Below are 25,356 nucleotides of genomic sequence, written 5' to 3'. Positions count from 1 at the left end.
CGTCTTTGTCTGCTTTTCTGTCTTCATGGATTTTATTGTGATATAAAGAATAAACCTATGTTTCTACAAGTTTGGGGAGTACTTCCAAGCCTTCCTTCTACTACTCAGTCTGCACACAGTCTTACGTCCTTCAATTTCTTCTCCTGTCAGTCTGCATACCTGCCTAGCCCCCACCACTCCTCCTCCTGTCAGTCTGCATACCTGCCTAGCTCCCACCACTCCTCCTCCTGTCAGTCTGCTTACCTGCCTAGCCCCCACCACTCCTCCTCATGTCAGTCTGCATACCTGCCTAGCCCCCACCACTCCTCCTCCTGTCAGTCTGCTTACCTGCCTAGCCCCCACCACTCCTCCTCCTGTCAGTCTGCTTACCTGCCTAGCTCCCACCACTCCTCCTCCTGTCAGTCTGCATACCTGCCTAGCTCCCCTCCCACCACTCCTCCTCCTCAGTCTGCATACCTGCCTAGGCCCCACCACTCCTCCTCCTGTCAGTCTGCATACCTGCCTAGCCCCCACCACTCCTCCTCATGTCAGTCTGCATACCTGCCTAGCTCCCACCACTCCTCCTCCTGTCAGTCTGCTTACCTGCCTAGATCCCACCACTCCTCCTCCTGTCATTCTGCTTACCTGCCTAGCTCCCCTCCCACCATTCCTCCTCCTGTCATTCTGCTTACCTGCCTAGATCCCACCACTCCTCCTCATGTCAGTCTGCATACCTGCCTAGGCCCCACCACTCCTCCTCCTGTCATTCTGCTTACCTGCCTAGATCCCACCACTCCTCCTCCTGTCAGTCTGCATACCTGCCTAGCCCCCACCACTCCTCCTCCTGTCAGTCTGCATACCTGCCTAGGCCCCACCACTCCTCCTGTCAGTCTGCATACCTGCCTAGCTCCCCTCCCACCACTCCTCCTCCTGTCAGTCTGCTTACCTGCCTAGCTCCCCTCCCACCACTCCCTCCTCCTGTCAGTCTGCATACCTGCCTAGCCCCCACCACTCCTCCTCCTGTCAGTCTGCATACCTGCCTAGTTCCCCTCCTACCACTCCTCCGTCAGTCTGCATACCTGCAACAACGGCCGTACTTTTACGTAGTGTGAACATAGCCTCAGTCTGTATACCTGCCTAGCTCCCACCACTTCTCCTGTTAGTCTGCATACATGCTCATCTCTGAAACAGCACTCTCTGCTGCCACCTCTGTCCATGACAGGAACTGTCCAGAGCAGGTTAGTTTTTTTATGTGGATTTGCTGCCGCTCTGGACAGTTCCTGACATGGACAGAGGTGGCAGCAGAGAGCACTGAGCCAGACAGAAAAGAATACATCACTTCCTGCAAGACATACAGCAGCTAATACTGACAGAATGGAGATTTTAAAATAGAAGTAAATTACAGATCTGAATAACTTTCTGACAGCAGCTGATTTGAAAGAATTTTTTTTTCACCGGAGTACCCCTTTAAGGAGACATCACAATGACTGTCAGGGACCGAATCCATGATGGAAAAGAATTTTTATTGAATGCAGCAGGATGGGGCCCAGGTAAAAATAAATACTTATAAATATACTTGAAAACACATGGAATAGAGGAATATGTTTTCATACTTTTCTTGTTACAACTGTTAAAATACATTCCTGTTTGAGAAACGGAGAACGGCGACACACCTCAGACAGACGGAAAACACTTTCCAGTTCCGCCCATCCTTCCTCGTGTCCTAGTCGTAGACAGAGCTCTAGAGGTCGGAGTCTTCACAGTATCTTGCACTTTGGGGACAGACTTTACAATTATTCTAGGACTATAAAATTATTTTACAGAAATGGCATCATGTCCGGACCTTGTCAGGAAGGAGGCAGAAGGAGTGCAGAGTGGCTCTGATGGGCCAGGAGGTTCCTATTACATGACCGTCACTGACCTGTGCCCTGTTCAGTCAGCGAGAGTACAGCACAGGAGATGCTGCAACTGTTGTGTATTGTCAGTAACACGCATACAGCGACTGCTGCTCCCCATAGAAGTCTCATCACATATATGGGGGAATGTGGCACCTCACAAATACCTCATGTAAGTGAAGCCTTGGTCACCAACATCTGAAAATGCATTTAATGCCAGTTGATAAAACTGAGCTCTCGGCATCCTGCAGGTTTCTGAAGAAAAAAAAAATCCTCCAAATACTAAACATGTGACTCCAGTAAGTCCCGAGGAGCAGCCATATGACCGTCCTTTTCTGCTTTTAATAACATGATCGGGCACTGTCTAAAAACATTCTGTACAGTTTGCACTGTGTTCTCGGCCGGATCTCACAGACGTCCACAGAACTGGTTCTCTCACAATAGAAGCACATTGCCTTTTCTTATGTACAGCTATGGAGGCCCGAGAAAATGGAATGAGAGAAGGCAAGGCGATGCCATGCTTGACAACCTGCAGATCGCTGCCTGGAAACCCTCAAAATAAAGTGACAGCTTCCAGTGTGACAATCACTGCTGCAAATCGTCATAGTTAAGAATCCTTCAAAAGCAGCAAGACATAATGGATTGTCATAGGTCATGTGACTGAAACCTGCGCCTGAGGGCATCCCTGCAACACGCTCTGAGCCATCAGAACACATATTGAAGAGACATCACTGTAGTGATTCGTGTGCAGCCTCACGTCAGGGCTTGCCAATATGCATCTCGCTGCTCCCGTTCATGTTGGTGGTGGTGGTGATGATGTACTGTGTTGTCTGAGATGGATTGGCAGATGTTTGCTCCAGGTGATCTTGGTTGGTTGTCACCTCCTCTGTTAGAGCAGCGGCTTTCTTCATCTCCAGATCGGTCTGGCCATCAGAGATTACGTAGTGTGTCTAGAAGAGGAAACATAGTGTAAGGACATGACGTCTACCAGAAGGAGTGGGCGATACATTTAGCACAGACATACCTTAACCTGCCCACTGTTTACAGGAGTAACAGGGGTGCCCACAGCTGCCTCCGTAATGACATACTGACCCTGAGGTAGTGTCATCATCTGGATCTCCGATGCTATAAGATAAAGCAAAGCAAACTGAGCAACAAATAAATGAACCCTGGTGTCTGAGGTCATCATGCTCATCAGTCTATTATGGCTGACCTAAAAGCCTAATATACTTCTATTGTATAGTTGTAGGACCCAGGAACAATAGACACAGTCTTATGTCTACCCCCAAACAACTTACGGTAACCCCGGAAAGAGTTCCATCCGCTAGAAAGGTAGGCATGTTGCACCGTGGAGTTGGTCTGAGTTTGGGAGGTCGGGGTCTGCATTTGTGACGGACTGACATCTTGTTCAGCTTCCTGTGATGAGGGACTGAGAGTCTGCGCCCCTACCTGAGAGATGTAAAGCAAAAAAACCTCCATCAATACATTATTGTAGAGAGGCGGGACAGGCTCAAACTGTTCTAGAGCAAGAATCTGCAGATCACCTGAGAGGAGGCCTGAGTGCCTGGGGGAGGTTCAGTCACCTGGATTTGCTGAACCTGGATGTGATGCTGGCTGAATCCCTGGGATTCATGAAGCTGCCCCATGTCTACAGTGGAATGCTGGGTCTGATGGGGTGACGGAGCCTGAGCAGGAGGTAAAAGAAAAAAACTAACATACAGTATGTGTATTCACGACACAGTAGCAGAACTATATCATGCCAGTAGACCTCTTAGGGCTGTATTACACAGTCGATCAGTAATGTAACCTAACTGACCCCAATACATGGCTCAATAATTGTGTAGCAAGGGCTGTGTGTAGAGATGAGCGAACCTCGAGCAAAAAGGGGGCAGGTTGTGGTACAGACCTGCTATCCTGCTATTGCAGCACTATTCTCTAATAAATAAGTCTGTGTGTTGCTGAGAACTACGGATTCACTACCATAGTGATACCAGTAGCTATGGGTTCGCGGCTACGGACAGCCTACAGAACGTATAAATGTATCCTTAGTGAGGGCATATGGACAAGATCTTACCTGAGCAACCTGCACCACCTGGAGCTGTATGTGCTGCGCTTGTTGCATGCCCGCTGTTGCTTGTGACACTGGGATATATTGTATGCGCTGATAGTCACCCTGGGCTGTTCGGTACTCTGTAGTCAGAGTCTGGGATAACTCAGTCATCGCCTGTGTCAGAAGATCTGTTGTCTGTTGGAAAACACATGTATATGATGGTTAGAGGGCTGTGTAATGCAATACTCTGCACAGCAGTGAGTAAAGAGGCGAATTCTGCATCTTCATGCTTTACTTCATGCTTTACTGATAACATTACATGCCAGTTACATACCACCACGGTTTCTCCATTTGTGCCATCTGCTGTCAGCACTGTGGGGGCTGCACTAATCATGGTGGTCTGTGTACTGATGGGCAACAAGGCAAACTCTGGATGTTTCTTACGTATATGCTGAACCATCTTGGTCTGAAATAAAGGAGTCAGATATGTGAACACAGACTATTAAGTATCTGAGGACTATTACTATGCAGCTCCAGCCTAACACATTAGCATTTGCAGTCAAAAGAGAGACTCAATCTTACCTTACTGCTGTATTGTTTGGCACAGTGTGGGCAGCAAACTGGGGGTGTTGCAATTGTCCCAGTTAGTTGGGTATGAGTACTTAGCATGGGGTCAGGTTCTCCAGGCCCAGCAGGACGGAGCTTTCTGATACTAGGAGGCAGCTCTGCTCCCGGGTGATTCTTCAGGATGTGCGCTTTCCTCTTGCTGGCACTTTTGTAAACCTGTCCAGAAAGATTACTATTTAGTCAGGACGTTCTACCACGCTGAGATGATGTAGAGAGACATTAAGACTTACCTTCTCACAGTACTGACAATAATAGTCCCGGTTGGGTTTGATGATGGGCAATGTGAGCTCAGGAACTTCTTCTATCTTCATCTCTGGATGCCTTTTTGACAAATGATTGACCTAATGTTTAACAGGAACATGTAAGTGTTAATGATCGGACAACAGAGAATAGTCACCAGAAGTAGAGTACATATCTTCCTTACCAGCATGCCCCTTCTCCGGAAGCCCATCATACACACGCGACACTTGAACATGAAGCTTTCGTAGTCTGTAGAGGCAATGCGTGGCTTGAAGGCCTTGGTGCGTCCTGTGCGATCTGCCTTTTTGGCTTCTCTCTCTGGGTTGTGCATACGTTGCATGTGTTCCCTTAGCTTGTCTTTTCTCTGAAATAACCAGAAATCTTCATTAACTCTAATTCTTTACCAGCTGTAGTGTGTAGTTGGGAGTACAAAGGCCCTATTACACCAAGCGAATATCGTCCATACTAGGATAATTGACTTCAATGGGCAGCCCAGACAATCTAAGAATCTAAGACAGCCCCTACCGCAGCTCCCCGTGCCCCCCCCCCTCCGGTTGGTGCACAGACAGCGAGTGGGGGAACAAGGAGGAAGCAAGTGCTGTCCTGACAAGTCGGCACTCGCTTATCGTGCTGTGTAATATGGCTTACTGAGAGAGACCATGAGTGAGACCATGTCAGGCTGCTGCAGTGGCTTTGCTCTATTTGACCGTTTCTGATATTCATGTACATCAAGAAGTCCTGTGTAGATTTCATGTTGACTTTCAGACGCTGTCTACTCTTAAATGTTTCTTCATGTAAAGCAGTGTTTCTCAACCTGTGTCTCTCCAGCTATTGCAAAATTACAACTTCCATCAGGCCCAGACAGCCTCTGGTACATGCCACTACTACACCTTATACCCCAACCTGTGTCTCTCCAGCTATTGCAAAGCTACTGTTGGGGCAGGATGGGAGTTGTGGTTTTGCAACAGCTGGAGACCTGTGATGAACAGGGAGCTAAAGTGTGTAATTTTATTATTCTAATTATATTCAATAACTTTAGAAATTCCCCAATATATATTTTATAGAGAAACTATTAGCAGGTTCGCCCATACAAAGCTGCTGCTATCTCCCTGTAGCCGCTTACCTCCCTTTTCTGGCGCCGACGTTTTTGAAAATGACATATGAAATAAATGTAAGCTTTTTTTCGGGGCACTTAGAGTGTTCCTCACCGCCCGCCTTCCTATGCATATTCAGCTAGACATGCAAATATAGCAAAAGTGGTGCCAGAAAAGAAGGTATGCAGCTAAAGGGAGATATCAGTATTGTATGGACAAATCTGCTGATAGTTTCCCTTTGAAGAGAAAGTAAAATTTAATTTGGGTGTACAGTGGGAGAAATCATTGCCATGACTGGGTTGGAGGCTCATGGTCTTTTCATATACAATCAATCACCTTAAACTGTTTGCCACATGTGGAACAGAGGAAGTCTTTACGGTCGGAGTGCCTGAGCATGTGTAGCCGTAGCTTGTCCGGTCTGCAGAAGGCCTTATCACATTCCGTGCACTGGTAAATTTTCTCAGAATGGAAGCTCCTCACGTGTTTCTTCACCTGGTAAAGCACAAAGAAGCAATGAGTATATGACGTAACCTATAACATAGGGTAACAATTTTAGTTATGTTCTGGATTTGCTGTAAGAAAAAAAAAGTAAATTGCAAATGACCTGAATGAAATCAGAGAAGCGTTTTTTGCAGGTTGGGCAGCTGAAGCAGCCGTCCACTATATGCACAGCCACGTGGTCTTTCAATAGATCCAAGCGGTCAAAGGATTCTGTGCAGAAGATACAGGAGTAGGTCTTCTGGTCCAGATGGAACTTCATGTGGTTCTCCAGTGAGTTGGTGCTGATAAAGCCCTTGTTGCAGATATCACAGGTCAGAGGACAATTGCCGTCACGGCCATGGAAGCGCAAGTGTTGCTCAAGTTTTTCTCTTTCCCTGAAGGCTTTCCCACATTGCAGGCATTTAAATGGTCGGTATGTCTTTCGGATAAACAGATGTTGCAGGGCGGCATTCTGCAAAAAAAAAAAAAAAGAGAAAAAGTATTTATTACTTAAAACTGCACCAGATAATGAAGTGAGGTGTGAACGGTGGACAGAGCAGGCACCGTGAAAACCTACTAAATAAAGTGAATGTAATGTGCTTATGATTTGGCCTTCCTCACTATTATAAATAGTGGGTGAACATGTTCCAACCTACCTGCAGCTCCAGCTGACAGGTCAGCATGTGGAGAGAGAAAGACAGGTTACAGCTGTATACTTGTCTGGGGACAGTGACAACAAGTCTGAGCTGAGGCTGGCCTGAGGGCAAAATGCTATTGTGGGATCCACAGTATACGGTGAGCTCTGCTGTGGTTGATGCTGGGAGGTATAAAGCTACACGATAAAAACCTGTACGTGAGAAGGGAAGTAGGGGGTTTGATGCTCTATTAGCAAAACACTGTTCTTAGCCATTTATATACACACACAATTGTAGATGTATTCAGACAAAAAAAAAACAGCAGGCAGCCTGGGGTATTCCCATCATCTATCTATAGTAAAGAAATAATATATGATGACTGTCTGCTTGTGAAGGTCTAAGTTCTGGGATCCCATTGATCCAAATAATGGGAGTCCCCCTTGAAGAATGGCGCCATACTCAGACGTGTGCGGTTTCTCTATTTAACGCTATAGGCCTAAAGAATAGCCAATAGTACAGTTCCCCTGTGTTTGTCAGGACCCTGCTATTGCATTGGAGCTCAGTCCCTGCTCTGAGGTATCGACCCTGCAGAAAATGCCTGCTCATTCAGTCTCTGGCCATAGTAGTATCCCATTGCCATGTGAACGGCAGCTGTGGTGGATCAGGGCAGGTAAAAAGAGAAGTAACAACAGGCTATTTTGTTCGATGTTGCTACAAATGATGCATCATTTTCCAGAAAACATGGTTCATACCCGAATACGCTTGGCTCTTCGCATGTCTTCGGCTGTCAAGGAACTTTGAGATGTGGCTTGTATGGGCTGCACAGTCGGAGCAGGCTGTAGGAGTTGGCTCTCTGTCTGGGGATCCATGGTACTTTGCGTTGTTGGACCCAAGGAAAGCCCTGACTGGTCAAGGCCATTGATCGTGGACGGACTACTGTCCTCATACTGTGGCCGCTTGTTCTGGAAGTGCAAAAGGTCCTGAAAGACAAAAGAAAAAATCCTGTGAGCTGAGAAGAATACAAAAAAAAGAAGTGTCTTCCGCCCCGAAACATGGTAAGTATGCACAGATTAGCTTCAAGGTAATCTACACAGCAAAAATGAAACAGAAGGAAACAGAGGCTGAGACAGAAGAAGCTTTGATCTAAGAAGAGACAATGTTGGTCACCATGATGCTGGCTCCTCGTTACTGCTACAATGACAGAATCAGCAGCATCAATTATATAACCATATTTACTACCCAATATATTCCTGGCTCTGATCTAACCTGCATTTTGTGCTGTGTATAACAATAACCAGGCCTCGTCATCACGTTTCAATCTAGAGCCATCATATAAGAAGCATGTCTGTGTTAGAAGCGTTTTATACAGGTACCTGACTTCCAAGTCCGCACTTTTCTCTGTGTTCGCCTGTAATGTCCAAGCGCATAAATTTTGGAGGCCTCCCTGGTCTCCTTCCGGGTCCAAATTTCCTTCTTGTTCTACCTCGGCCACGTCCTTTCGCCCTTGTATTTTAGAGATACATGTAATGGAACATTACTAATTTGTTTAGTTGAATTCGAACACCAAGCAGCACAGGACTTGTATATGTAGGACAGAAAAAAAATATATCCCCCGTAGCAACGTGTAACGTCTCCAGTAATACACAAGTAATCTGCACAAGCTACATAGAATACATACACATGGGGGTCATTCTGTGTGTCAGGTGCAGACTGCAGTGAACGTTAAGGGGAGTATCCTTGGCACTCACCACATTTGTCTCAATTTATGCCGGCATGCAAGAGTAAATTGCAGTTGCAATCCATGGCATCTCTGAGCAAAGTCAGATTTCATTAAAGGTACATGGGAGGCTCAGATGGGCTGGGATTTATGTAAAGGTATGCACAAGCGCCCCCATAGACCGGCAGGGGATTACTTAAAACAGGCACGTGAGACGCCGGTCTTAAGGCATTACATGCATGGAAGACATTTATGATAATGCTGGGAGGTCTGAATCAATTTAGATCTTCGCGCCACTGTACTGACACATCCGTGCAGCTGTGTCAGTGCAGTAGCACCAAGATTTAAACGGATTCAGAGCTCCTGAGTTACTGGGTATTATCATCCCCCCACCCGGTGTACATCAGCAAAAAGTTACACTTTTCTGCGCTGAACAGCTGGTTTGCACAAAAATATACACTTTTTTGATAAAGTATGCCCTGCTTGTCTGATGGGCAGGCAGGTGGGCGGGGGATACGGCAAGCCACTAAGGGGGCATGGCCTTCTTCTGCACCTGAGGTACTATGATTTACACCTAAACTTGTGTACATTCCTTGGGCTGCTGCACGGCAGTTTCAGATTTGGCGGGTGTACTGAGAGGCGCAAAAGCAGCGTACAGATATGCCAGTCTTAATGACCCCCCCACCCCTACAAATCACAGGTTATCACAGTAACATTTGCAATCACCTGCTGAAGAAATCCAGTTTCTCGTCGTGGGAGTTTAAGTGCTGCTGCAGCTGTTCTGAGCTCATGAAGCGTCGATTGCACTCATAACAAGGCCAATTCTTCTCTTGCTCTCTCAGAACTAAAGTATTAAAGGACAATATAAATCACCTGCGCAGACTACTACCCACTCCTAATGTACACACATAATATAAGCTGAAATTATACTGCAGACAAACCTCCAAGGAAGCAATCATATATAGGATAAGTCAGGGATGGGGACCTTGTTTCTCGTGCTGTTGCAAAACTACAACTGCCATCATGCATGGACAGCCAAAACTAAAGCTTTGGCTGTCCAGGCATGATGGGACTTGTAATTTTGCAAGAGCTGGAGAGCCAAGGTTCCCTATCCCTGGGATAGGTGATAAGTAGCTGATGGGTGAAGGTTGATCCTTACCCAAAGATCACTCGTTCTTGTGGATAGGTGATAATGTTAAATCTTGAGACAACTCGGTTAATATGCAAACCTGACCTGGCTGTCCAAGCATATGCAGCATGAAGCCGCTTATCTCCAGCAGGACAGAACCAGTGTGTTGGATCCTTATTTCCGGCAAAGTCTACAAATACATACTCCATATGGACAAGCCGCACACTGTTTTCTGTACATGATCACTGGTTCAGTCAACACTTCGTAACACTTATAATGAGAGCTCAGAAATGTGAGAAGATGCATGTGTCGGCTTACCCTTCCTTTCCTCCTGTGAAATGTCGTGAATCTTCTGGTTTACAAACTCTGCATATGAGGCAGCATACCAAACCTAATAAGAAAGAACATCAATGATTAATGTGGTGTAATAAAACTGCTCCCAGCTGAGAGATCTGTAATGCTGAACCGTCTATTGCACAGTACATGCTCTAAGCACTATATTGTCTAGTATTAAGCACAGACAGTGTGCGCCCCCTGCTTCTTATGTGTCTACGCTCCCAATCACCTACGCAAGGAGGCTTCCTACCCTCAGCTCCTGTTTGGGCTCAATATTCTTAATGGTGGTATAATAGATGTGCTGTCCGTACTGATAGGCCACCAGGTTCTGCTCCAAGTGATTCTGCGCCGGGCGTACAAACATCATCCAGTTACAGAGACTTTCCTCAGACAAATCAAACCACAGGTCTTCCTGATACGTCTCCTGAGGCTCCAGGGAATTATTTAATAAAACCTAAATAATAAAAACAGTTTGTTAAGTAAATCTTCTGTATTGCTAAAGGATTGCTTTACACCCCACTGTGCAGTGAGAGATAGGCTTTTTGCTATGGCATTTCGACTGTGTATTTTCTTTAAAAAGAAGAACAGGAATGGACTTAAAGGGGTAGCTGACCAATTTTCTTTCAAATCAACTGGTGCCAGAAATTTGTAATTTACTTCTATTAAAAAATCTCAAGTCTTCCAGTACTTATCAGCTGCTGTCCTTTCCAATCTGACACAGTGCTCTCTGCTGCCACCTCTGTTTGTGAAAGAAACTGTCCAGAGTGGTAGCAAATCCCCATAGAAAACATCTCCTGCTCTACAGACGGAAAAGAATTCACCACTTCCTGCAGGACATACAGCAGCTAATAAATACTGGTTTCTTACCTTGATCCTCAGCGCAGTTTTTGGGAACTTTGTAGTTTATTAGATATGCTAATTAAGAAGTTTGTTGCACTGGGAGTGAGACTACTATCCACAGTGCACCGATCTGTCCTAACTGACCCTCCCCCCCTAATGAATATTCATGATGTCACTGAAAAGTGCAGGCCCAATATTTATAAGAAGGGTGAGATTGGCGGATCGGTGCACTCAGGGTGCCAGCGCCTCCCCCAGCGCACCGAACTGCCTCATTTACATATCTGTTCCAAAATTTAAAAAAACTGCGCTGAGGATTAAGGCAAGAGACTGACCTTTATCCTAAGTGCCCTATGCACTATAGGGACATATCAGCAGGTTAGATGTTTCTGTTTCCCTCTAATGGATCCATTTCACTTCAATAAGATCTAATCTGTCAGAACGTGTGTGTGTGGGGGGGAGCTAATTTTGCTAGATCATAAAATAGAAAAGAAAACAGAAAGTCTTCTAACCCACAGGACATGTATTGAAGACCCCTCTGCTATTTGCTGCTGTGCCCCACAGATAGTCACCAACCTTCAGATGGATGTACGTATCCTTCAACTCTGACTTTTTAACCAGAGGTCCTTCCAAAGGCCCAAACTGTGTGCGCTTGGGAATGCGGCGTTTGGAGTAAACCCCTCCGAGGAAGCGATCGATATACAAGACTAGTGGCAGACTGGCTCGAGCTCGGGTTAGAACGGGGCGGTTAGGAATTGGATGGAGGGCTCCGTGTTTTGGGCACACAGAGGGATGGGCGTTATTGCATTCCTCACACCCTGCAGGACACAAGACAACAAGTTACAAAGTGACACGGATAGACCGGGCATGTTACAGGTTAGATACATGGAGTCAGCTGAACGATTATAACCGCGCAGCCTCATCTTTCGGAACACAACGTATACAACACAGTCTCATTCCTATTGCTTTATGTAAATTAAAATAATTCAGCAGTGTAACAACTCACACAGATCATTGGGATCAAATGGTCGGGGTGGATCTGGCTCCCACTCATCTATATCTGAATCTTCCCCTTCATCTTCGTCTTCTTCGTCGTCGTCATCATCATCATCTTCATCATCATCATCTTCCTCTTCATCATCATCATCCTTTGCTTGAGAGTCAGCACTTGAGCTCTGCAGTGCAGCCATGTCTGCTGTACTTTCCACACTATCCACAGGTAGTCTGCCATCATGCACCGACAACGTCGGCTGTAAATCAGAAGAAGACACATACAACTGTCACCATTTACAGCTACTTTTAAGGAGAAGTCTGGGCATTTTCAAAATCCAGCCTCCGGCCTCGGGACCAACGCTGGGCTCCGGGGTCTCCACCTTATGACCCGGTTGATGGACCAGCCGCCCAGCCACTCAGTGACTGGGGCGGGGCGCTGCTTCAGTCACTGATTGGCTGAGCGGCCAGTCCATCAGTCGGGACAGGCATCCCCCCCTGTGATGACGTCACGAATTCTGGTGGGGGGTCCACATAGGGCGTAATTCAATTTCTCCAGATGCTGAGAGTCAAATTCCAAGCACTCAGGGTCAGAAAATGTTTCCGAACCCGAACAGTTTGGGAAGTACGCTCAACACTTATTGTGACCCCTTACCTGTGTCACTGGTTCAAAGGTCATGGTTTGAGCAGATTCGGGGACACTACTGAGCATAGCCAGGTTGGCAGCATTCATGCTCTGTGATGCAGGAAGCAACACCGTAACCTGCAATATAAAACAGGATGTAATACAGACCTGTAGCACTGACAACACACACATATATATTCACATGGTGCACAAACCAGTAGGAGGTAATAAAGGCTAACTACCTGCTGGGTGGTGGCATCTTGCTGGACATACGCAACCTGGGGCTGGTCCGTAAAAAGAGTCTAAATAACAATACAGATTGCTTTTATATTAATATACGTAAAACTTTAACAACATTACTGTCGAACATCTCCTCAAACATGTTAAGTTACTGATCTTTCTGTGTTTCGCTCCTGAGACCCTCTGCATATGCGTGATAGAGCTGGGGATAGTGCACGGCAGTACACTCCACTCCCAAGACGGCCGAGAGAAACGTTTAGTTCGAGTTGAGCGAACTTTGAGCATGCTCAAGTAAAGGTCCTATTACACCAAGTGATTATTATCTGTATTTGTCTGATTATCGGCCATTACAGGCGATAATCGCTTGTCAAATGCTGCACGCTCGGGTTCAGACTAAGGGCCCTATTATTGTTCGCATAATCGTTAACAATCTCAAACGACCGCTATTGCGAAAGACCTGAAAACGTTCACTCATTTCCATGGAACGATAATCATTACTTATGATCGTATTTGCAATTGTTTTTTCTTCGCTATTACGTTCGTATCTACCGCGAACGACCCAACAACGTCTTATTCAATGCGAACAATCTGCGAACGTTTTGCGAACAAGCAACGATAAAAATAGGTCCAGGTCTTATAAAGCGATCAATGATTTCTCGTTCGGTCGTTAATTGTTAACTGCTATTCAACCGAACGATTATTGTTTAGATTCAACCGATTTAACGATAATCTGAACGTTAATCGTCCGGTGGAATAGGGCCCTAACTCGAGCATGTTCAAAGTTCGCTCAACTCTTCCTGTGATGCATCTTGAAGAAGGAACCACAAACAGAATGGAAATAGAAATCATGGTCATGTTTGCTGTACTCCATACCTGTGACCCGTCCACTGGGTGAATGTACACTAGGGTGTGTTCTGAGGCGTCCACTGAAGTAAATGAGGAGCCATCTGCTGTGTAAACCACCTGCTGTGGTGGCCGTTCCTGGTCGTTGCTGTATACTATCTGAGCCACAGCTCCCCCATCAGGAACTAGATGCACCTGCAGAACAAGAAAGACAAAAGGTTAAAATCCTATCTACAGGGTAAAGCAGGCGTGAGTTCTCCTAGTCTGTCCCCTTTATGCCACAAACAAAATATGTAATGAAGGTGATTAAGAGGATGGTTACCTGGGCGGTAGTAGGCGTATGGTCGTCTGCTGGAGGCCACACATGAGGGCTTTCTTGCTTGGAATCCATTGTGAATGAAAAGCTTCCAGTTAGCGACTTCTCTCCAGCCCGGGATCTGAATGTAAGGATCTCATCTGTCCACAGTGTCTCCTGTCGTACACGGTGTAGTCAGTATCAGCAACATGGCTGCAAGAGTGAAATTCAGTGAGATCAGACTGCAAAGAAGATCTACAGAAACCAAACCATCCCAGCCATATGATATTACCTCCATCATTACAGTCCTATAAGCAGACATCATACAGGAGTTCGAGAAAGCTGAGTAAGTGCCCAATCGAGAGTAATGGATTCCATCATCTTTCCCTCAGCTCTACCACTATGGGAGCCATATTGCAACCCAGCTTTCCCAAACATAGTTATTGTCTTGTGCTGCAGGTTTGTATACATACATTTTACTAGTAGAGTGAGGTATAAAATACCACAGAACTAAGCGAATGCAGTGAAATTCATTTAAAGGGGTTATCTAGCGAAATTATTATTCAAATCAACTGGTTCAAGCAAGTGCCAGAGAGTTGTAATTTAGTTCTATTAAAAAATCTCAAGTCTTCCAGTACTTATCAGGTGCTGTATGTCCTGCAGGAAGTGGCATATTCTTTCCAGTCTGGAGAGCAGAGGAGGTTTTCTATGGGAATTTGCTGCTGCTCTGGACAGTTCCTGACATAGACAGAGGTGGCAGCAGAGAGCACTGTGTCAGACTGGAGAGAATAAATCACTTCCCGCAGGACATACAGCAGCTGATAAGTACTGGAAGAGTTGAGATTTTTTTAAACAGAAGTAAATCACATCTCTGGAACTTTGCTGGATGGACCAGGGGAATGTCCCCCAAACGGTAGCTCTCTAGTTGTTGCAAAACTATGACTCCCAGCATACCCTGAAAACTGGGAGCTGTGGTTTTGTAACAGCTGGAGAGCCACAGGTTGGGAAATATGATGCACTAGTGGGGTATGCCGCCAGATGTCAGGGCATGATAGGAGTTGTAGCTTTGCAACAGCTGGAGAGTTTAATGCATTGGTGGGAAACACTGAACACTGTCGGGGCAAGCTGGGAGTTGTTGTTATCAGATATGAAAGGAAATGACAGTAGAAAACGTTAATTTTATGTACTGAACACTTGGTCAGACACTGATGCATCAGATATCGGTCCCCCGCCATGGCCAATACCGGTGTGTTAGATGTGATCCCGGCGATGCACCGACTGTCAGGATCTCCTAACTTTATTTCCCTAATCTCACACAACAAGTGCAGCTTCCCGGCCGTTCCCCATTGTGATGAGCAGCCGGGGAGCCTCCATCTGACAAGGGCTTTTGATTATATTGAGTGAAGACTTGTTATTTTTAGACCTCGGCGTAGAACACGGTTCAGGATGAAAAGCCTGATATTTGATGAAATATTTGCAATCTCATTCCACCAGCGCGTCTCCTGTACAGAGCAGAACCACTCCATCTGCCGCCTTTAATCACTCTTTTGATGTTGATTGGTTCAGGACAGAAGCGGTCGCGCTCGCACCATTTCATGCAAAACTTGGGCTGACAGCAAAAAGACGACAAGAGCCGGGATGCTGCAAATGGATCCCTAATAAGATAAGCTGCTGATGCTATGGCGGCTGCTGCTGCGATATATAGCTATATGCACCCTTTACCTGCTCGCTAGGGCGAGGATGATGGCTCAGTAATGGTGCCATAGGGTACACCACAAAACTAACACGCAGATAGCGCTCTTTTCCCTCCATAGATCAGACCCGGAGGGCTGGCAAGCAGGTGCAAGAGATGCCCAATATAAACAGGTCTGTCTGCAGGAGCCTCCACCTTCATAAGGAAGTGCATGCATAGCAATTCCATTATATAAACTGTGTGCGTCCAGGAGAGATCAAAAACTACCCTGCAAAGCCATCAGAATAGAGAAAACCACCCTACAAATCAAATCTACCAGCAGAATAGAGAAAACTGCCCTGCAAATCCATCAGAATAGAGAAAACCACCCTACAAATCAAATCTACCAGCAGAATACAGAAAACTGCCCTGCAAATCCACCAGCAGAATAGAGAAAACTACCCTGCAAATCCATCAGAATAGAGAAAACCACCCTACAAATCAAATCTACCAGCAGAATACAGAAAACTGCCCTGCAAATCCACCAGCAGAATAGAGAAAACTACCCTGTAAATCCACCAGCAGAATAGAGAAAACTACCCTGTAAATCCACCAGCAGAATAGAGAAAACTACCCTGCAAATCCACCAGCAGAATAGAGAAAACTACCCTGCAAATCCACCAGCAGAATAGAGAAAACTACCCTGCAAATCCACCAGCAGAATACAGAAAACTACCCTGAAAATCCACCAGCAGAATAGAGAAAACTACCCTGCAAATCCACCAGCAGAATACAGAAAACTACCCTGCAAATCCACCAGCAGAATAGAGAAAACTACCCTGCAAATCCACCAGCAGAATAGAGAAAACTACCCTGCAAATCCACCAGCAGAATAGAGAAAACTACCCTGCAAATCCACCAGCAGAATACAGAAAACTACCCTGCAAATCCACCAGCAGAATACAGAAAACTACCCTGCAAATCCACCAGCAGAATAGAGAAAACTACCCTGCAAATCCACCAGCAGAATAGAGAAAACTACCCTGCAAATCCACCAGCAGAATAGAGAAAACTACCCTGCAAATCCACCAGGAGGAAGGAGAGATCGTTCTGCTCAGTGCAGACAATAGTCATCTACATCAGTGTTTCCCAACCTGCGTCTCTTGCAAAACTACAGCTCCCAGCATGCCCCTACAGCCAAGACAGACACAGGTTGGTAAATAATATGCACTGGTTGGGGCGCCATAGGCTGTTAAAGGCATGCTGGGAGTTGTGGATTTGCAACAAATGGAAAGAGACAACGTTTGGGGGGAAAAAAATGCACCAATGGGCACATCAAATGCTAGCAGGGCATGCTGGGAGTTTGTGGATTTGCAAGAGGAAAGAATGTATATTAGGAAACTGCCATTTAGGCGACTGATTGATATAGAAGTAATGTGAACTGTCTCTTGCTCAGGGAACCTCTGAGGGCTCCTGTTAGGAGATGGATACAGCACTGGCTTTGCTGCAGTGCACACATATAGGTACAGGAGCTTTGCTGGAGCCCAGGGCTGGAAGCTGCTGCTGGTTTGTGGCTCCCAGGATGGCAGACATCATGACTGGAATGAAAAAGCAATAAGCAGACGAGCGTAGAAAACCCAAATCCTTTAGGAGCCTCCCACACAGAGACTGCGGCTGCACCTGCCTGACTGCTGCATCATCTGAGGAGCCGCAAGATGGATGAGGCCGCAGACAATGAACCAGCAGCCGAGCGCAAGAGCTCACCAAGTGCTGGAGGATCCATCAGTATGTACAGACAGAGGATATATAAAACATCATGGTGGAAATGAATCAGATTAAAAGGGAAAGATTCTGTTGCCCTGAACTGTCAGGGAATGCTGGGAGTTGTAGTTTTGCAACAACTGGCAAGCTACAGGTTGAGGTAGACTGTACTATGGTCTCTGTCCATAAAACATACAATATAGTGAAGGGGGCAGCCCCCTGAACCATGAAGCCTCCCTCCGTCTATAGGCACAGGCCGCTCCGGGGCTGATTCATGCTCAGGCCCAGCCATGGTTTATCTTCACTAGGTGCTCCGTCTGACTCGCTCATTTTTCTCCATCTGCCACGCTTACTCGCCTCCCCATAAATCCTGCCGGGAAGGATGGCCGTTCATTTCCTCACCACAGAGTAGATGGGAGGAAAATGGCTGAGAGGGAGAAAGGCAGAGGATGGACTCAGATATCCACATCCAGGCGGCACAGACACGCGCACCATCCGCCATAACACTCATGCTGGGAGAGAAGTCCTATGAAAAAGTGAATGCATATGGAAAACTATTAATCCTACCATCCGGAATATAACAGAAAACCCTGTAACCAGTAACATGCAGACCAACCTCTTCTAACAAGTCTTGTGACTCACATACACCATCACAACCACCTTAAGGGTATTTCACTCAAACATAACTTTTTATATGCTGCTGCCCATGGTAAGACTAACAATTTCCTCCTTAATTGTTATCTATTCAGTCTCCTTCCCCTAGTTCTCAGCTGTTGCTCTCTGCTGAATACACAGAAAACTGTATGTGAGCTTTTCTCTCCGTTTCCCCCTCCTCCCTTCCAAGACGGCTTTATCTGCAACTTTGTAGCTTCTTTTTTAATGCGGAGAGGGTTAATCTGAGGTCAAGTTGCTGATGAACTTACCATGATTAATCCTCCCGGCATTACAAAGTTGCAGATAGGGACTTGTTTACATCAGCCGTCTCGGAAGGGAAGGGGGGAGGAGACGGAGAGAAAAACTCACACACAGGTTTGTGTGTCTTCTGCAGGAAGCAGCAGCTGAGAACTGGGGGAAGAAGACTTAATACATAATAACAAGTATGGAAGGAATTGTTAGTCTCACCATGAGCAGCAACATATAAAAAGTTGTCAGTGACTACAAAAAGATGTTATAGCCTTCAAAGAGAACAGACCAAAAGGTGAGGCTCCAGCCTAGCTGTGCTGGATGAGGGGCTCCTGAGAAACCCCAGTATCACTCAGTGTGGATCAGGCTCTGGTGGATGGAACTTAATCTATACCACCAATCATGTCTCTTGCTGTACATAAGGAATGGGATCTATAGGAGTGAGACAGTCAACATACCATGCTCTGGGATCTACGACACACGTGACCTGCAACGTGTCTAAGCCTGATAACAACATAAAGTGATGTTCGGTGAGGAGACATTTATTGAGCACATCCACCACTCTAATAAAGCAGGCTCCTGTGGTTTGCAGCGCTCGCCTCTATCTCTGCACAGTTCACTTTCATCCTCTTGGAACACATTAAGCTGAATCCCACATAAACCCGCGCGGTAATAACCAGACGGATGTATTAAACTAATAACTTGTAGAGAAGTGCAACGTCAGTGTAATATATAATGAATGCAGTACAATCTCCAGCCAGTATAAAGGTCTCTGATCTGACTATATGGGGAGTGGGCTCTGGGGGAAGAGCTGTATATACGCTGTTTGCCCCATTTGCAGGTATAACAGATTGGCGGCTGGGTTCACACTATGTATATTTCAGTCAGTATTGTGGTCCTCATATTGCAACCAAAACCAGGAGTGGAATAAAAACACAGAAAGGATCTGTTCACACAATGTTGAAATTGAGTGGATGGCCGCCATATAACAGTAAATAACGGCCATTATTTCAATCCAACAGCTGTTGTTTTTAAATAACAGCAAATACTTGCCGTTAAATGGCGGCCATCCACTCAATTTCAGCAGTGTTTGAACAGAGCATTTCTGTGTTTTCAATCCACTCCTGGTTTTGGTTGCAATATGAGGACCACAATAATGACTGAAATATACGTAGTGTGAACCCAGCCTTAAAGCGGTTGTCCAACAAAAATCTTTTTCTTTCAAATCAGTTGGTTTCAGAAAGATTTGTAATTTACTTTTATTTAAAAATCTCGAGTCTTCCCATACTTATCAGCTGCTGTATGTCCTGCAGGAAATGTTTTTTTTACTTTCAGTCTGACACAGTGCTCTCTGCTGACATCTCTGGCCGAGACAGGAACTGTCCAGAGCAGGAGAGGCTTTCTATAGGAATCCCCATAGAAAACCTTTCCTGTCTCGGCCACAGGCGTCAGCAGAGAGCACTGTGTCAGACTGAAAGGAAAACACCATTTCCTGCAGGACATACAGCAGCTGATAAGTATGGGAAGACTGGAGATTTTTAAATAGAAGTAAATTACAAATCTATATTAAAGAAAAAAAAAATCACTGCCAACCCTGCAACCCTACCTCTTTAGGGTTGCATGCGGCTGCTCAGCCATAGAAACCCACAACATGAAGCTACCACCAGGACAGTCTTTGTGCTGATTTTAATGCAAGATAAGGTTTGGTCTGTGCAGTTATGTAGTCAGCAAGTGCTTGTGACTTTTCTGCACTTTGTACCTCAGAACTCTGTGACCCTGCTCTGCGACCTCACATGGTCTCCTGCTTTGGTTTCTGAAAGCTTCTACTTCTCAATAATATCAGTCACAGCTGATGATGAAAAATCTAGGAGGGAGGAAATTTAAGGACCTGCTGCTGAAGTGTAAATCTCTAACAGTACCAGGTATCAGGGAGCTCTACGGAACAACCCATTCTTTTACAGAATGAAACACCTGAATTCACCTGAATGGCTGGGGCCCTGACTTTTCTTTATATACTGTACATACACCACTTAACCTGAGTTACATCCTGTATTATACTCCAGAGCTGCACTCACTATTCTGCTGGTGGGGTCACTGTGTACATACATTACTTATCAAGTACTGATCATGAGTTACATCCTGTATTAGGGTACATTCACACTCCGCAGCAGATTTCATTTAAATAACTGAAGACAGCATCAAATCTGCACCATCAAATCTGCTGCGGATCCTGTAGGTGTGAACGCACCCTTATACTCCAGAGCTGCACTCACTATTCTGATGGTGGGGTCACTGTGTACATAACATTACAAATGTTTCATTTTTAAGGAAAATTTCAAAATAAGGATAGTGGCAGACATCCATTTATAAAGTTTCTTCACTTTTTAATTTTAGGGTAGGTTCATACGTAACTGATTTGCAGCGGATTTCCCACTGTGAGTTCACATCGAAATCTGATGCAGATCCCCTCCCCGTCAATGCACTTACATACTCGCAGCGGAATTGCCATCTCTACCAGCAGTCTACAGGATTCAGCTCCCTGTAGCAGAGATGAAGGGGCAGAGCGCACACTCCTGCACGGCAGCCCCTTCGTTCTAGCTATTGGCGGGGTTCTCAGCATTTAGATCCCGACCGATATACACTTCTGACATGTTGCTATGACATGTCAAAAGTTTTAAGGGTAGCTTCACAAGTACCGTATCGCTGCGTTTTTAACGCTGCATTTTTGGTGCGATTTTTACATGCGAGTTTTGATTTTCACATGAAAATCATGTGAAAATAAAAACGCGCATGTAAAAAACGCAGCAAAAACGCAGCGTTAAAGACGCACCGTTAAAAACGCAGCGATACGGTACGTGTGAAGCTACCCTTAAAATGGTTACACTTTAAAGGGAATCTGTCAGCACTCGGGCCCTACCTAAGGTACTGACAGTGTGCTGTAGCTGGCAGCTCCCTAGTGAGCATGGTGACTTTTGGTAATTTTCCGTGCAGTGGATTAAGTACAATCTCACATCTCCAACTGTAAGGAACTCTCACAGAGTTGTTTGTGCCGCACTCTGGCCGCCTCATCACTCCCTCCTCCCTCCTCTTTATGAAGAATCAATGCTGCCTGGCCTCCTGCTCGCTCAGCTGTCTGCCAGTGTCTCTGATTGCAGATCCGTCCTCTGTAGGCAGGTTACGTCTGAAAGAAACACTCAGATACAGTTGAATCTCTGAACGCTAAGGGTATAAACCCACACACCGTATACGCAGCAAAAACGCAGCAAATACGCAGCAGATTTGATGGTGAAGATTTGATGCTGTGTTCAGTTATTTAGATCTAATCTGCTGCGTATTTGCTGCGTATCGCAGTAGTAAATACGCTGCATATACGGTGTGTGGGTTTATATCCTTAATGTGTTGGAGCTGTGGTCTAGGGGCAACTCCCTTTCTAGAGACCACCAACAGTTCATTGTTTGGTTCAAATCCCTGTTGAAGTGGATGGCCACCATTTAATGGCAAGTAATTGCCATTGTTTTGAAATAATGTCCGTTATTTGCCATTAAATTACTAAATTTCAACAGTGTGTGAACATAACCTTTCTGCAGTTTCAATCCACTCCTGGTTTTGGTTGTGAAATACTGTGTGTAAACATAACCTTAAAAATGATACAATAATGAAAAAAAAAGGTTTTTCCCATCAGGGGATTTGAACCATTGAATGAACTGCTGGTGGTCTTTAGACAGGAGAGATACCCCTAGACCACAGCTCCAACACATTTGGTCTCAGAGATTCAACTATTTCTGAGTGTTTCTTTCAGTCATAACTTGCCTACAGAGGACTGATCTGCAATCAGAGACACTGGCTGACAGCTGAGCGAGTAGGAGGCCGGGCAGCATTGATTATTCATGAAGAAGAGGGAGGAGTGGTGAGATGTGCGGCACAAACAACTCCAAATTACCAAAAGATACCATGCTCACCAGGGGACGGCCAGCATCTTAGGTAGGGCCCAGGAGCTCACAGATTCCCTTTAAGAAATGGGTGAAAGAGTCTCTAAGCCAGTGTATGGTCACAATGCACTAATGCTGGGTCCACACTGTGTATAATGGATGTTTTTATTTTTTAGATTTGGTTGGTGAACTCCATCTCAAGTGACTTCACCACCCACATGTATGAACTTAGAAAAGTATGTGGTGCCAGGCTGGTTACAAGGAACACTGATATCCATAGCAACCAGCTGTCAGACAGGACAGGGCTGAGAGCCAGACAGTTCCTGTGAAGATGCTTAGACTGCAGGATATAGGGCCAGCAATGACATCAAGGGCCCCTATTCCTACAGGTGACACAGGGGTCCTGGGGTTATATTGTGATATCCAGAGGCCCTGGGTTTATATGAGGCCACATGGAGAGTGACCCCTGTTATATCATGACACACACAGAGGCTCTGAGATCACACCATGGCACATAGGGCCCCTGAACTTATATCATGACACAGAGGCCCTGGGGTTGCATCACAAGACATAGGGACCACCACTATGTTACATCACGACACACAGAGGTCCTGATGGTATATCATGATACATAGCGGCCCTGAGGTTATATCATGATACATAGCGGCCCTGAGGTTATATCATGATACACAGATGTCCTGAAGTTATATCACGATACACAGAGGTCCTGATGTTCTATCACGATACACAGGGGTCCCTGATGTTCTATCACGATACATGGGGTCCCTGATGTTCTATCACGATACATGGGGACCCTGATGTTCTATCACGATACATGGGGACCCTGATGTTCTATCACGATACATGGGGACCCTGATGTTCTATCACGATACATGGGGACCCTGATGTTCTATCACGATACATGGTGACCCTGATGTTCTATCACGATACATGGGGTCCCTGATGTTCTATCACGATACATGGGGACCCTGATGTTCTATCACGATACATGGGGACCCTGATGTTCTATCACGATACATGGGGACCCTGATGTTCTATCACGATACATGGGGACCCTGATGTTCTATCACGATACATGGGGACCCTGATCTTCTATCACGATACATGGGGACCCTGATCTTCTATCACGATACATGGGGACCCTGATGTTCTATCACGATACATGGGGACCCTGATGTTCTATCACGATACATGGGGACCCTGATCTTCCATCACAATACATGGGGACCCTGATCTTCCATCACGATACATGGGGACCCTGATCTTCCATCACGATACATGGGGACCCTGATCTTCCATCACGATACATGGGGACCCTGATGTTCTATCACGATACATGGGGACCCTGATCTTCTATCACGATACATGGGGTCCCTGATGTTCTATCACGACACGCAGGGGCCTATTTGTACATGGTCCCCAGGTGTTCTACACTTTGGGCCCCTGGTGACAGCTGAGCTGCTGCTGACAGGATGAGGACGGCGGGAAGGCTCTGTGAGGCAGCGGTCAGCCCCATCTTTTGGTGGGTGGGGGGGACCCGGCAGGTTGGGGGCGCCCACCGCCCCAATTGCCGCTTCACCAACAGCGGAGCCGCCATGTACCCGCCCGGACCGTTCCCGGCCGGACAGCAGCTCGGGCCCCCCGCCTCATCCCCGCCGCAGCGCTCTCACAGTCCCCGAATATCCCGCAGCTCCCCCCGGCCGGTGCGGGTAAGATGCGGCGTCCCATCAGCTCGAAGGGGGCGGGGGATGGACGATACCACAAGGCGCTGTGCGGCGGGGCGACCCCGGGTGAGAGGCCTACACCACATCGCTCCGCCGGGCGCTCCGCCCGCACCAGGGACACCCATCCCGGACACTAGCGGCCGCTATGCTCCGGCCGAGGCGCCCACAGCCCCGGGGCACAGGGGAAGGAAGCTGTGTCGCCATTTTGGGTGGGACTAAAACGACAACAACCCCGGCACCAGCCCACAGCACAGAGCGGGACGAGGAGGAAACCAATATCACCCGAAAGGTGCCCGACACGGTGGCCGCCGGTTATACCCGCTCCCCGACCTACCTCGGGGTGTATGAGAGCCCCCGGCGCCCGGGCCGCCCCGCTACCGCCTTCACATTTCTTTATTTAAATGGAAATTCCCAACCCGTCCTTACCTCAGAATGGTAGCTGCAGAGATGGTGGCTTTCCCCGCATTAGCATAATCTGCCTAGCAACCACTGAATAGCGGCCGCTGATAGGTCCCGGTCTCCGTAGGAAGTAACAACGTTTATGTCTATACGTAGGCTTATAAAGTCGGTGAATGTGTCGGAAGCCGGTCCCCGGGCCCGGACTGTGTCGGTAATGATCGGTATACCGGGGTTAGCGGGGATTTTACACGTATTATCTATATATTATTCAGGTCGGCCATAGCGAGTATAGAGACGAGTCGTCGACCAATCAGAGAGCACGATACTTGGGCACGTATACTGGAACTGGAGACGATGCGCCCCTACAGGACGCTGGGGGAACTGCAGGAAGTGGGAAAATAACAAGTAATAAGGGGCTGATGAGGAGGGGCCCCACCGGGATGTGGGGGCCAATTGGGGCAATATCTGTGCCTGGGGTCCATCTATAATACTGGTCTTATGTGGCATAGAGGAGGGTAAAGTTGCCACCTAATAACTGATAAATGAGTGGTTGCTGGGGGTCTGACCTCTGGGACCCTGCACAAATTTGTTTGGTTAACCCTTAAAGGAGAAGTCTGGCCAGACCCATTTTTAGCAAGTGCTGGGGGGAGGATACTTCTCCCGCTCCAGCGCTCGTGGCCGTATACCGCCGCTCCGGTCCCCGACCACCTCCTGGTCTGAGCGAGGACCTGGGTTGTGATGTGTGAGGTCCACTCATCCAGTCAACGACCGTAGTGGGGCCCCGCCACACACATCACGACCCGGGTCCCCACTCAGACCAGGAAGCAGTCAGGGACTGTAGCGGGGGTATGTGGCCACCAGATTCAATGGAAGATTCTAAAAGTTTATTGGCACAAAGTAAGGCGTTTTGAGGTTGAAACAACCTCTTCTTCAGA

General features: G+C 46.7%; 1 protein-coding gene across 2 annotated transcripts; it reads right to left on the bottom strand.

Annotated features, from left to right (window-relative positions):
• Window positions 1-969: 969 nt before the first annotated feature.
• On the bottom strand, window positions 970-24,719 carry PRDM10 (PR/SET domain 10). 2 transcript variants are annotated; one of them, XM_069946481.1, is made up of 23 exons: window positions 24,449-24,719; window positions 14,040-14,225; window positions 13,748-13,912; window positions 12,877-12,936; window positions 12,665-12,772; window positions 12,026-12,269; window positions 11,596-11,837; window positions 10,433-10,636; window positions 10,165-10,237; window positions 9,444-9,561; window positions 8,374-8,503; window positions 7,753-7,980; window positions 6,490-6,837; window positions 6,222-6,377; window positions 4,976-5,155; window positions 4,782-4,892; window positions 4,507-4,707; window positions 4,259-4,390; window positions 3,949-4,119; window positions 3,419-3,559; window positions 3,173-3,323; window positions 2,899-2,999; window positions 970-2,824 (listed from the first exon to the last, which is right to left on the bottom strand). In XM_069946481.1, exons 2-23 carry the CDS (start codon window positions 14,106-14,108, stop codon window positions 2,633-2,635), a joined length of 3,525 nt encoding a protein of 1,174 aa, XP_069802582.1. In that variant the 5' UTR covers window positions 14,109-14,225; window positions 24,449-24,719; the 3' UTR covers window positions 970-2,632. The 2 variants fall into 2 exon arrangements, with proteins under 2 accessions (XP_069802582.1, XP_069802581.1); XM_069946480.1 differs by lacking the exons at window positions 13,748-13,912; window positions 14,040-14,225; window positions 24,449-24,719 and having other exon boundaries at window positions 12,877-12,930.
• Between the last annotated feature and the right edge of the window lie 637 nt (window positions 24,720-25,356).

This window comes from Dendropsophus ebraccatus, chromosome 12 (assembly GCF_027789765.1).
Source record: "Dendropsophus ebraccatus isolate aDenEbr1 chromosome 12, aDenEbr1.pat, whole genome shotgun sequence".
NCBI lineage: Eukaryota > Metazoa > Chordata > Amphibia > Anura > Hylidae > Dendropsophus > Dendropsophus ebraccatus.
The sequence above is the reverse complement of the archived record's forward strand: the minus strand, read 5'-3'. Positions and strand labels throughout refer to the sequence as shown.

Bases quoted from the DNA above. Each gene is read 5' to 3' on its own strand.
- PRDM10 (XM_069946481.1), bottom strand. From the start codon at position 14,108: ATGGATTCCAAGCAAGAAAGCCCTCATGTGTGGCCTCCAGCAGACGAC. The intron at 12,773-12,876 runs GTAGTTAGCCTT...TTTATATTGCAG, and splicing joins AAGATGCCACCACCCAGCAG to GTTACGGTGTTGCTTCCTGC. The intron at 4,120-4,258 runs GTATGTAACTGG...GTTTTCCAACAG, and splicing joins CAAATGGAGAAACCGTGGTG to ACAACAGATCTTCTGACACA.